This window comes from Cydia strobilella, chromosome 11 (genome assembly GCF_947568885.1).
Source record: "Cydia strobilella chromosome 11, ilCydStro3.1, whole genome shotgun sequence".
In the NCBI taxonomy this organism is placed as follows: Eukaryota; Metazoa; Arthropoda; class Insecta; order Lepidoptera; family Tortricidae; genus Cydia; species Cydia strobilella.
In genome coordinates, this window is record NC_086051.1 from 17858168 (window position 1) to 17869998 (window position 11831).

The following is an 11831-nucleotide window of genomic DNA, read 5'->3' on the forward strand; positions in this document are numbered from 1 at the left end:
GTGACAGACGGACGGACAGCGGAGTCTTAATAATAGGGTCCCGTTTTTACCTTTTGGGTACGGAACCCTAAAAAACTATACTCATCCTTTTTTTGGGTGCTAGTACTAGTGTAAGACAAAGAATACAAAGATAGTATGATTCTCTCTGTTTGAAATGAGACATTCCTTTGACAAACTATAAAAGATCAAGTAGTAAATGCACGAAAAAAACCCTATCAAGCTCTGATGGGGTTACAAAAATACCGCAAACGAATGCGGGCAACAGCTAGTTTATACCTAACGGTTGAAAGTTTGTATGTAAAGATAAAAAGCCTGCAAACAACATATCATGGTTTCTGATACTACCAAGCGTTACCTAGTTTCAGGTCGTAACAGAGCCATCTAGTGGTGCATTTCGACAAAAAAAAATCATACCTAGAGCAGCACCTCTCGAGCGACACAACTTGTCGTCCCTTTGCGTACACGATATGATAAGGACTTGAATTTTGACAAGCCTAAATAGCCGAAAGGGATAGTGCCATGCAATAGAAAGGAACAGCATGATTCGTCCCTGAATCGCTATCAAACTTTGGCTTTGTAGAAGTGTCTGTACGGTAGTATAGTACTATTATTTATTCTGGGCCTAGAGCAAAGTAAATATTTATTTATTTATTTAATCCTTATTGCACAAAAGAAAAACCTTACAGTACAAAAGGCGGACTTAATGCCATAAGGCATTCTCTACCAGTCAACCTTAAGGCTAAGCAGAGAGATTGTGGGTGGTGCTACAAATACAACAGCAAAAATAAAATAAAAATGACATATAATCACATATATACAAATATAATAAACATATGTACTATATATAAATAACGACGAGACTCATTATAAAACTAATAAAAATACACTAAAACTTTCATTCCGCTAGCATAGAAAGCACGTAAGGATTTTTTGAACGCGAACTTATTTGGCGCATTTTTTATGTTAAAATTAAAAGGAAGTATGATAGGCATAGACCTAGCATTACCTATATAGATCAGCTATACGCGTGCACCCGTGAGGGACAACACATACGCAATGCGACAATATGATTGGTCGAGTAGATTTGTAGCCCACCATAAACCATACTAAATTTACGGTGGGGAATAAAAAAGAATTGAGACTGTGACAAGGATAAACAATAACAGCGCTTTCTCTGCTACTCCCACTGAAAGATACATAAGACTATCTCGTTCGGTCATTTCCCCCCACCCCTCATGACCGATCCAGTTATACTAAATTCATGATAATAGGCCTAGAGAACATGTAGAGAACCAATATGGGAATGACAACGGCATCAAATGTCTATGATAACATAAAGTTTATAATGAAACTCCCTCACTTTTTTAGGGTTCCGTATCCAAAGGGTAAAAACGGGACCCTATTACTAAGACTCCGCTGTCTGTCTGTCACCAGGCTGTATCTCAGGAACTGTGATAGATAGACAGTTGAAATTTTCACGAATGATGTAGTTCTGTTGCCGCTATAACAACAAATACTAAAACAGAATAAAATAATTATTTAAGTGGGGCTCCCATAGAACAAACGTGATTTTTTGCCGTTTTTTGCGTAATGGTACGGAACTATTCGTGCGCGAGTCCGACTCGCACTTGGCCGGTTTTTTATTTAAGTCGGTGCAGTTAAAGACAGACATGTGCTGTACCAAATAAAACAAAAAAATACTTAAAACAATTTTATTTACAAAATACTATAAGAAAAACCAGATCAGCCTCAACACCACCGCAAATATCAGAACAAATATCGGCAAAGGCACCGCCATTTTCTTTTTCTCAACACCATAGAGTCCAGAGACCTCACCTTTTTTCAACGGAGCCGTCAAACCGGGCATCTTTGGCTTGTCTATGGGCTGGCCCATCATAGAGAATTTAGTAGCCGCTGTAATCTTGACAGTTAGCATTTTCCCCATATATTTTTCCTCTTTAGGTATTAAGACTTGTTCGTAATATTCGTTGTGGGCCACGAAATAGTTTTTGTCGTGTGAGATGTCGGTGACGAGGACTTGTTGTGTTTCGCCGACTTTGTGGCCGTACGGCTCGTAGGAGCGGAAGAATTCGGAGAGCATCTTCGTTCGCTTCTTTACCTCTTGGCCGGGTACCTGAAATTAAATGAAAATCCATGTAATTGTCAAATGATCACATACTCATAATTCACAAGGTCAAGGTCAAGCCAGGCTTTTGTTGCTTCGACCAGTTAAGCTCTACTCTATCCATTGTAGACGTTAAAAGGAACGAGGAAGGATGCAGTGATATGATTGATTTATCTCACAATATACAATTGCACTTAAAATTACACATGGTAAATTCTTAGGAATTTTACAGTTACAGTTACGTTAATGTTTATAGTTTATTTATTTATGTTACTTAGAATCTCGATCTCTTTTGATAAAAATGCTTTATCAATACATGGTACCGTAGATGTAGTCGTCATACTATAAATAATGTTTTGCAACCCTTAGCTATATTTTTAAAGGTTATATTGATGTACAACATTTACTACCCCGAAATTGCGAAAAAAAAATGGCTTTTCCATATATTTTGGTTGATATTTTGTAACCTCCCTGTAAACCTGTATCTCTGTCAGAATTTCTTTCTAATAAATGAAGTCGAAATTCAAAATTAAACTCACTCAGGTCTTATGGAACTCTCCGCGCGAGCTCGGATTTATACCTACGAATCGCGTCCCGTTCACGGTACCAAGCCAGTTGGTTGCGACACTCGCTAACGCACGCACGTCACCGCGCGATCGAATACGCCAGAGATCAGACGAAAGAAATATCTTCGCAACGAAAAAATATTTAAAAATAGGTCAGCTTGTAGTGTGAGTGGATGCAGAAATACCAAAACAAATAATAAATCATTATTATCATTTTTTACTCTTCCGACAAATGAGGAAAAGTAAGTAGACATTCTCAATATAGATACACCTAATGTTATTATTTTTACGATATTTACAAGCTAAGGTACTATTAAATTGTTAAAGATGTGGGTAATGTTTATTACGACACATTTATAGTTAGATATCTACCTAAGACCAAAGATAGATATAACTCCGTAATAGATGGATACAGTCTAAGGAAAAAACGTGCCTCGAAAATCAAGAAAATTTGATTCTCTTTCAGAGGGCGCTACTAGTTTTGGCCTACAGTCGTATAGATGGCGTTGACGGTTTCGTTTGTTATTTAACAATTATAACGCATATCAGTGAAAGAACATGGGGCAAAATCATAAAAATAATTAATGCAAATAAAAAAAACATTTATCTATATTTAAATACATTCTATCGTATTTTTATAAATCTTCATTTTTAGTTTTAAAGTGTGTCGACAGATGGCAGTGAATTTACTGGGGTTACAAAATTTACTATGACAGTACCGCTCTAGTATAAGTTACTCTATGCTAAGACACCTAAGTGTTTGAAAGAAGCGTCGGCAACCCTAGCGTTGTGCCGGCGCGCGCGGTGCGGGGAGCGGCGCGCTGAAGGTCACTCCATTGTATTGTTGTGTAGGTATCAAAACGGTAGGTGTTTGCGTTTTCTTTGAGAGATAACTATCTGTTCGTAAGTATTATTATATAATCTGTGACCTTACCTTGGTCATCTTCGCGGCAGGCGTGCCCGGACGGGGAAAGAACTGGTTGATGAAAAGCGAAGGAAATCGATACTTCTGGCATAGCGTCATGGTGTCCTCAAAGTCCTTTTCCGTTTCCGTGGGGAACCCGCAGATTATGTCTGTGGCTATGGTCATGCCGGGAACTCTGGAAAATGGCAAAAAAATCTTATGTGACATTTTAATCTAAGTCATACTCTATGGAAAACTTTGAAAGGAAATAAAACGGCTGTAAAATACCAATGGACAGACAGCGAATTTAGTTGAAACGGGTCAAATTATAAGCCATAATGTATTGTTTGTCCGCATTTTCGTTAGTCATAATTTGTTTTTTTCTCAGAAACGCGTAATTTTTCAGGATTACCATAAAACAAACCTAACCTAACCTATCTATAGGATAACCTTACGAAAATCCTGAAAAGTTAACGGTTTCAGAATTATGACTAATGATAATCTGACAATCGTTGCATTATGACTTACAATAATTATGTCAAACCAATTTATTACTTATTTAATTTTTTTTTTTTTTAATGTATTTTCATTTTATTATGAGTGTTTTAAATTATTATGATTAATTATTTTACTATTTTTGATTAAGTATTTTAAATTTTAGTTAATTGTTTTTTTCTTTTTTTCTGATGTAACTATGGGTGTTAAGTACCTGAAATAAACGAATTGAATTGAAAGGGACCCGAAGTTGAAATACTATTCTATTTTCTTCCCGCTTTTCCTTTTTTAGGGTTCCGTACCTCAAAAGGAAAAAACGGAACCCTTATAGGATCACTCGTGCGTCTGTCTGTCCGTCTGTCACAGCCTATTTTCTCCGAAACTACTGGACCAATTAAGTTGAAATTTGGTACACATATGTTAGTTTGTGACCTAAAGATGGACACGTAACGTAAACACATAAATTTTAAACACGGGGGCCACTTTTGGGAGGTAAATGAGGAAATTAAAAAATAAAGTTTGTCAAAATATTGTCTTCGGTTACCGCGATAGTTACTCATGAAATAAAACTATGAAAACGGATTATATCGCGTATATTGAATTTATAATACATCCCGACGTTTCGAACCCTTTACAGCGTTCGTGGTCAACGGGTGACACCCGTTTTCATAGTTTTATTTCATAAAGTTTGTCAAACTATATCGTGTTACATATCAAATGAAAGAGCTCATTGTGAGAATCTCAAATATATTTTTTTTATAATTTTAAGATAAATAGTTTAGAAGTTATTCAAGAAAATAGGCAAAAAATGACCATTCCCACTTTATCTCCGAAACTACTGGGTCAAAAATTATAAAAAAAATACACAAAATAGATCTTTACCTATAGATCACCGGAAAACCTATTAGAAATGTGCAGTCAAGCGTGAGTCGGACTTAATTACTGAAGTTTTGGATCCGACCCCTGCGGGTTTTTAAAGACATTTCACATAAAAAATACATTGTTTAAATTGTGTAATGTACGGAACCCTTGGAATGCGAGTTCGACTCGCACTTGGCCGGTTTTTTATTAAAGCCGTTGTTCGGGTACACAAGGCCACATTATCAAAAGTTTAATTCGTTCTCAAAAAACATGCTCACTCTTTTCTAAGAAAATTGACGACGTGCTCGAAGTCAGCGCAGGAGTATTCCCTCTTCATGTCAGCAAGTACTGCGTCGCTGCCCGACTGTACCGGCACGTGGAGGAACCTATAAAAAATACATTTATCAGGAGAGCGCCATTTTAAAAGAGCAAAGTATGTCATGTCATTAATTCAGATTTAAACCACTGATGACTGACACAGATGAAAACTATGTATTTTTACAAACTTTTTATTAACTTACGTACCTATGTAAGTAAGTATGTATGTAATATGTAACTATGTTTGTAAGGGTCAAATCTTGCAAGTTAAATTTGACCCACTTCCCGGTTTCCGATGTAGGTGAAAATTTGCATACATATGTAAGTCGGGTGACAATGCAATATTATGGTACCATCGGGCTGATCTGATGATGGAGACAGGAGGTGGTAATAGGAACTCTGTGATAAAACAACACAACCTAATTGTGTTTGGCGGTTTTAGAATTGTCTCGATGAATATTAGTTGTGGAAAAAAAATTACAGTCAGCGATAAAAGCTTGTACCAAAAATTATTTTTTTGCCAAAAACTTATTTATTGTTTTTATACAAAACAACAAACAAATCTTATACCTTTATGAGCAATTCTTGTAATATTTATTTATATATTTCGGGGATCTCGGAAACTGTTCTAACGATTTCGTTGAAATTTGTTATATGGGGGTTTTCGGGGGCGAAAAATCGATTTAGCTAGGCCTTGTCTCTGGGAAAACGCGCAATTTTAAGTTTTTATATGTTTTCCGAGCAAAGCTCGGTCTCCCAGGTACTTAATGTATAAGTGAGCAAACCAAACAACTTCAAACAAGCGTTCAAAGGATGTCTGGTAAAAAAATACGTCTACACAGGAATTTGTCAGAAACGGGGAAATGTTACGTTAGGAATGGCAACGAGTCAGTAAAGGGTACGAGACATGAATCTCTAAGTACAATTTAAGAATGAGCACCATGCAGTATTTAGGTACAATTCAGGAATAGGGGCGAGCCAGGAATGAACCAAGTGTTTTGAACTGGCGATGATGCATGATGATGATGTATTCCTGTTATCCCTCATTAGGGATATAGGGCTCGCAGAAGAATCCTCCATTTGCCACGATCTTGAGCGGCTACTTCCAGCTCTTTCCAGTCGAGTCCAGTTGAGCCAGCCTCTTTCTCTACTGATCGCCTCTATGTAGTACACGGCCTCCCCGACTGTCTACTTGCATTTTGAACTGGTACAATATAAAGTTATAATAGAAGGAAAAATAGAGGGAAAACGGGGAAGGGGAAGAAGGAGGATGAACCGGCTCGATAACATCAAACAATGGACAAACATCTAGGACGCGGCCACGCTAACAAGAGTGGCCAAGAGTAGAAACGACTTTGCAAAGGTTGCCACCGACGCCCGCTAGGGCATGGTAGCAGAAGAAGAAGAATATAATGTAGTGAACGTTTTTATAGAAGTTTATTCTTACTTGTACACCCTCGGGTGCTGCATCACCTTGGCCACCTCGGCCAAGTGTTCCAGGATGTACGGAGGGTTGGTCATGCCCAGTCGCAGTCTGCAGCCTTCAGGGATCACCTCCACGAGGCGCCGGAGTAAAGCGGGGAGGGATGTGCCGATGTCGCGCCCGTATGTGCCTGAAATTTAAAAACACATGTGTAATAAATTTCAATTTAATCGGTCCTGAAGTTTCGGAGCAAATTGGCAGTATGACAGTCAGACAGACAGAAACACTAGTGATCTTAATCTTATATGGAACTTATAAATTTCCATACCAAATTGTTGCTATTTTTAAGCATTTTACGTCAAAAATGTCAGTTACGTAGGAAGTGGTTGTAATTTTCTACAATTTCTTGTCTATACAAGGGTTCCGTTTTTTCCCCTTCAGGTCCGTACCTTAACAAAACTCTATTTCTTAAGTCGTCTAAGTTAAGAGCTAGGGCAATTTAATAAAAGTGCAAATTCGTTGAAGAATTTGACGGTAAAAAAGTACACTCTTAAGCGAAACTCTCTTGCGAGGGTTTCAAGTTACGAGAGGTGATATTTTGCTTTTATTTGACAACAATTCACATCACCTCTGGGAGAAAAAACATTAAAAATATAAATATATACAATTAAAAATAATAAAATAGCTAACAAGAAAAAACTACTCAAAATTTTTATCAAACTACTTTGCGTTCGAGGAGATTGCGTTAGAATTTGAGGGCACAATTTGTTTCTCAGATTTTATGATGTTATACAACCTATAAATCTTTAATTGTAATTAAAGTAATGTTTCCTACTGATAACACCCCCTCCTCAAAGCTCAGCCCGGCCCGCTCCACGATCTTCTCAGGAGGATAACTGCCCAGTTCTCGGTCATGTTTAGTTTACTACAATAGCCTACCTGTATCCTCGCTAGTGAGCCAGATCTCCACCACCCCCCCCTCAAAGCTCTGCCTGGCTCGCTCCACGATCTCCTCAGGAGGATAACTGCCCAGTTCTCAGGCATGTTTATTTTACTACAATAGCCTACCTGTATCCTCACTAGTGAGCCAGATCTCCACCACCCCCTCCTCAAAGGTCTGCCTGGCTCGCTCCACGATCTCCTCAGGAGGATAACTGTCCAGTTCTCAGGCATGTTTTTTTTACTACAATAGCCTACCTGTATCCTCGCTAGTGAGCCAGATCTCCACTACCCCCTCCTCAAAGCTCTGCCTGGCTCGCTCCACGATCTCCTCAGGAGGATAACTGCCCAGTTCTCGGTCATGTTTAGTTTACTACAATAGCCTACCTGTATCCTCGCTAGTGAGCCAGATCTCCACCACCCCCCCCTCAAAGCTCTGCCTGGCTCGCTCCACGATCTCCTCAGGAGGATAACTGCCCAGTTCTCAGGCATGTTTATTTTACTACAATAGCCTACCTGTATCCTCACTAATGAGCCAGATCTCCACCACCCCCTCCTCAAAGCTCTGCCTGGCTCGCTCCACGATCTCCTCAGGAGGATAACTGTCCAGTTCTCAGGCATGTTTTTTTTACTACAATAGCCTACCTGTATCCTCGCTAGTGAGCCAGATCTCCACTACCCCCTCCTCAAAGCTCTGCCTGGCTCGCTCCACGATCTCCTCAGGAGGATAACTGCCCAGTTCTCGGTCATGTTTAGTTTACTACAATAGCCTACCTGTATCCTCGCTAGTGAGCCAGATCTCCACCACCCCCTCCTCAAAGCTCTGCCTGGCCCGCTCCACAATCTCATCAGGAGGATAGCTGCCCAGCTCTCCTCGGGCATGCTTAGTTTTGCAGTATGTGCATTGGTTGAGACAGCCTGTGTTGATGGGGATGATTTCGATGAGGGGGTTCTTCCTGACTTTGGGGAGGAGGAGGGAGGCACCACCTGCTTTGCGGCCGGAAGACGTTTTTTTTTGGCCGAGGAGGCGAACTGTGTGGCCTGGGGAAGAAAGTTTGGATGCTTGTTAAATTAGTGGCCAATTTAAAAGACCATCATAAAATTTGTCTAATGTAATCTAATCTCAGTTGACTAAAATTCCTATAGGTTTGGTTTATATTATGTACATTTAAAGTAATTGCTTTATAAGTAAGTCCTATATTTTGAGTAAACAAAGTTAATATTTTTGAGTAAAATGCTGCATTCTGGAACCAATAATACCAACTTAAGGTTTATTATATTTAAGGCTTTTTATAGCCTTTAAATACAAGAAAAATGGGGGTGTTATATTACTTATTTTAATTATTTAATGTTTGATGCAAATCTGTTACAATTAAAAATTATTTAAATTTAATTGAAGTTACATTAGAACCGTAAGTTGCTAGAGGCTATCAATCACTTAATACTTCATTTTGTGCTGTTGTTGTTTTCTTAGTTACCTTTTAGCGTCTCTTCTACAAGCTCAACAATCCTGTCGATCTGTTGCACTCCAACTACGCTGATGCCCTGCAAGTAGCCGGCGCGAGGGGCCCCTTGCGGCACGCAGCCCGCCACTACTACATGTATGCCGCGGCTCTTGCCTAGTTCCACCTCATTCCTGTAATCAATGTTTACAATTAAAACTTCACAAAACAGTCTACGCCATTTTTTTTTTTATGATGAATAGGCAGTTTGACCATGATCCCACCTGATGGTAAGTGATGTGATGACGCGGTCTACGGTGGAGTACGCTTACCTATGAGATACCTATTAACTCTTGCCTTGAAGAGCACCAGATTGTGCTCATGCGGATTGTTTTATAGTCGCAACAGCATCTCGCTTGCAAGGCTGCCCATCTTTTTCTAATTGTGTTAATTAGAGAGAGGCAGGTAAGGTAGTCTATTTCCCTGAGAAAACACTGTTGCGCTGCTTATGGGCAAGGTCTCCTGCAGTTACAATACGCCTAATTAATTAAACTGGTTACATTCTCCTGGGTCACTGTTAAAACCCCTATTTTATGGTAATTAAAATAACCAAACATGCATTTTTGTGGTAGATATAAGGCCTTTCCACTGAGCTACCACTAATAAGCATGTTTGTGGATCGTTATACAACATTCCGTCTAACAAACTTTGCTAATATTGTCCCCTGGCTGACGGGACACAATAACAACAAGAAATAGTTGGTCGCACTTAAACTATCGTGAGACATAGCATGACGTACAACCGCCGCGGACACTCGTGCCTGAGGAAGGATTCCCAAAGAATCCGAAACGTGTCGCCAAAAGCGACTAAAAATAATAGTGAGTAAAAACCGTACTGATAAATATTAAGAAATAGTTGATCGATGACCTCTGTTACACAATAACAATTTTCAAATCAGTCCACCCGTCTGAGATATTGATTCCTGAATTAAAAAGTTCTGAAAGCACTGGTTTATAAGCAGTACTATGCATTGCTGTATTGTGCTATCACAATACATACTATTTAACTCACTTGAAATGGTCCTCAGAAGGACTCTTGACAGTGCAGGAGTTAAGTAACCACAGCTGGGCTTGCCACTTGTCCTCGGTGAGGGGGTAGCCGGCAGCAGCCAGCAGTCCTGCCATGTACTCCGAGTCTGAGTTGTTGTGTGCACAACCCCATGTCTTCACGTAGATTGTTTGTGTCCCTGAATAAGGTACATGATTAAAGTTGAAATATTTTAATAAAAGGCATGATTTGTGTCCTATTTCGCTAGAATCCGTTATGAAATACACAATAATACTAAGTTCATCTCTTTACACACTGAATATTTAAGAAGTCCTATGCTGTATGATGCAAACTATGCCGATTTGTTTCGATCCTCGCTTGAAGTATAATTAGTATACAGAACATGCTTTTAAGCTGATAGACTCACAAAACAACGTAATTACTGTATTTTTAAATTGTTTTTATCGAAAAATAACATAAGTTGGAGGTTACCTGGAACAACACTTTCTAATATAACTTTTTCCACAGGCTCAACATCCTTCTCCCGTTTTTTTGACCGCACACTCACATTTTTTCTACTGGAATACCTCTCTTTAGGCGTTATATCTTGTGAAGAAATTAAATCTTCTATATCATCAATAATTTCTTCACAAGCACCTGGCATTTTTTATTTATGACGTCAAAATTCAAAATGACATTGACAGTTAAGAGAATAAATAATAGCCAGCGGTCCTAATTGTAAAGAATCTAGTTCTGATTATAGTGAATAAACCAAAACGGGAATAGCTTAGGAATTTAAATTATTCAAAAGTAAAAAACATATAATAATTTGCTTTTGCATGGGCTTCTGGATGTCAAAATCAGTCAAGAAAATGCAAATGCATTTTTGTTATTAACTGATAAACTTAACGTTACATTTGGACTTTTCAGTTCTATGCTTCCTTTACTTGATTTCCAGTAATATCATTGAAATGCCTACGAATACTGCCGTCGTTTGTAAAATGCTTAACAAAAAAAAATGCGTGGTATTGTCGATGGTGTTAGCATATTAAAAAGTTTTTGGTTTGAAAAATACCGCGAAGCTAGAACGCATGGAGACTGGAGCCAAATCTATGTATGAAAAGTGTCCATCAAAAAACAGTAATTAGGCGGCGCCACCATACACCGAAATACTACCAAAAACAACTTACGTAATTTGGTCGCGTTATTTGTTGCCTTATATGGTTCATGTTATACTCATATCCCAGAGCCTAACTAGCGCCATCGGAGAGATTAGGAACTATTATTTTCAGCTGAAAGCTGGTCACTTTTGCAATATAGTTCTGCCATAAGAGATTGTCGTCCTTTCTATACCGTCCATACTAGAACGTATACAATTTGGGAGCAGGTTAAATTAAATTTTGGTTTAATTTTATATTTGTAGCTTAGCTTAGAGATTTTTAAGTGTAAGTATACAGTAATAGTACAATGATGAATTGATGAATCTATAGTGTCTATAAAATAATTGACGTCTCATGTAATAATAAAGTAGGTAACTACAGTACGGTATTACCTAATTAATCTTATTAATCTTTTACTAAAGTTAAGCTAGGCTAAATTAAGCAAGGTACGTTTAAATATTTTTATCCTACTAATTTGATAAATGAGGTGGTGGTGTACACTAGGTACACGCAAGTATGTTAGGATGTTTATTGTTGGTTGAAATTTGGCT

At 38.4% G+C, this 11831-nt stretch overlaps 1 protein-coding gene across 1 annotated transcript; it reads right to left on the reverse strand.

Annotated features, from left to right (window-relative positions):
- Positions 1 to 1698: 1698 nt before the first annotated feature.
- Positions 1699 to 10789, reverse strand: LOC134745565 (threonylcarbamoyladenosine tRNA methylthiotransferase). The gene is made up of 8 exons (XM_063679639.1): positions 10613 to 10789; positions 10145 to 10319; positions 9110 to 9267; positions 8406 to 8672; positions 6717 to 6882; positions 5230 to 5337; positions 3626 to 3791; positions 1699 to 2134 (listed from the first exon to the last, which is right to left on the reverse strand). The coding sequence occupies exons 1-8, from the start codon at positions 10782 to 10784 to the stop codon at positions 1727 to 1729; spliced, it is 1620 nt and encodes a 539-aa protein (XP_063535709.1). The 5' UTR covers positions 10785 to 10789; the 3' UTR covers positions 1699 to 1726.
- Between the last annotated feature and the right edge of the window lie 1042 nt (positions 10790 to 11831).

What these genes read in the sequence shown, in the direction of transcription:
- LOC134745565 (XM_063679639.1), bottom strand. Translation starts at nt 10,784, where the DNA reads ATGCCAGGTGCTTGTGAAGAAATTATTGATGATATAGAAGATTTAATT. An exon ending in GCTCACTAGCGAGGATACAG is followed by an intron (nt 6,883 to 8,405) that starts GTAGGCTATTGT and finishes TTTAAATTTCAG; the next exon opens with GCACATACGGGCGCGACATC. An exon ending in GTCAATTTTCTTAGAAAAGA is followed by an intron (nt 3,792 to 5,229) that starts GTGAGCATGTTT and finishes GCCATTTTCCAG; the next exon opens with AGTTCCCGGCATGACCATAG.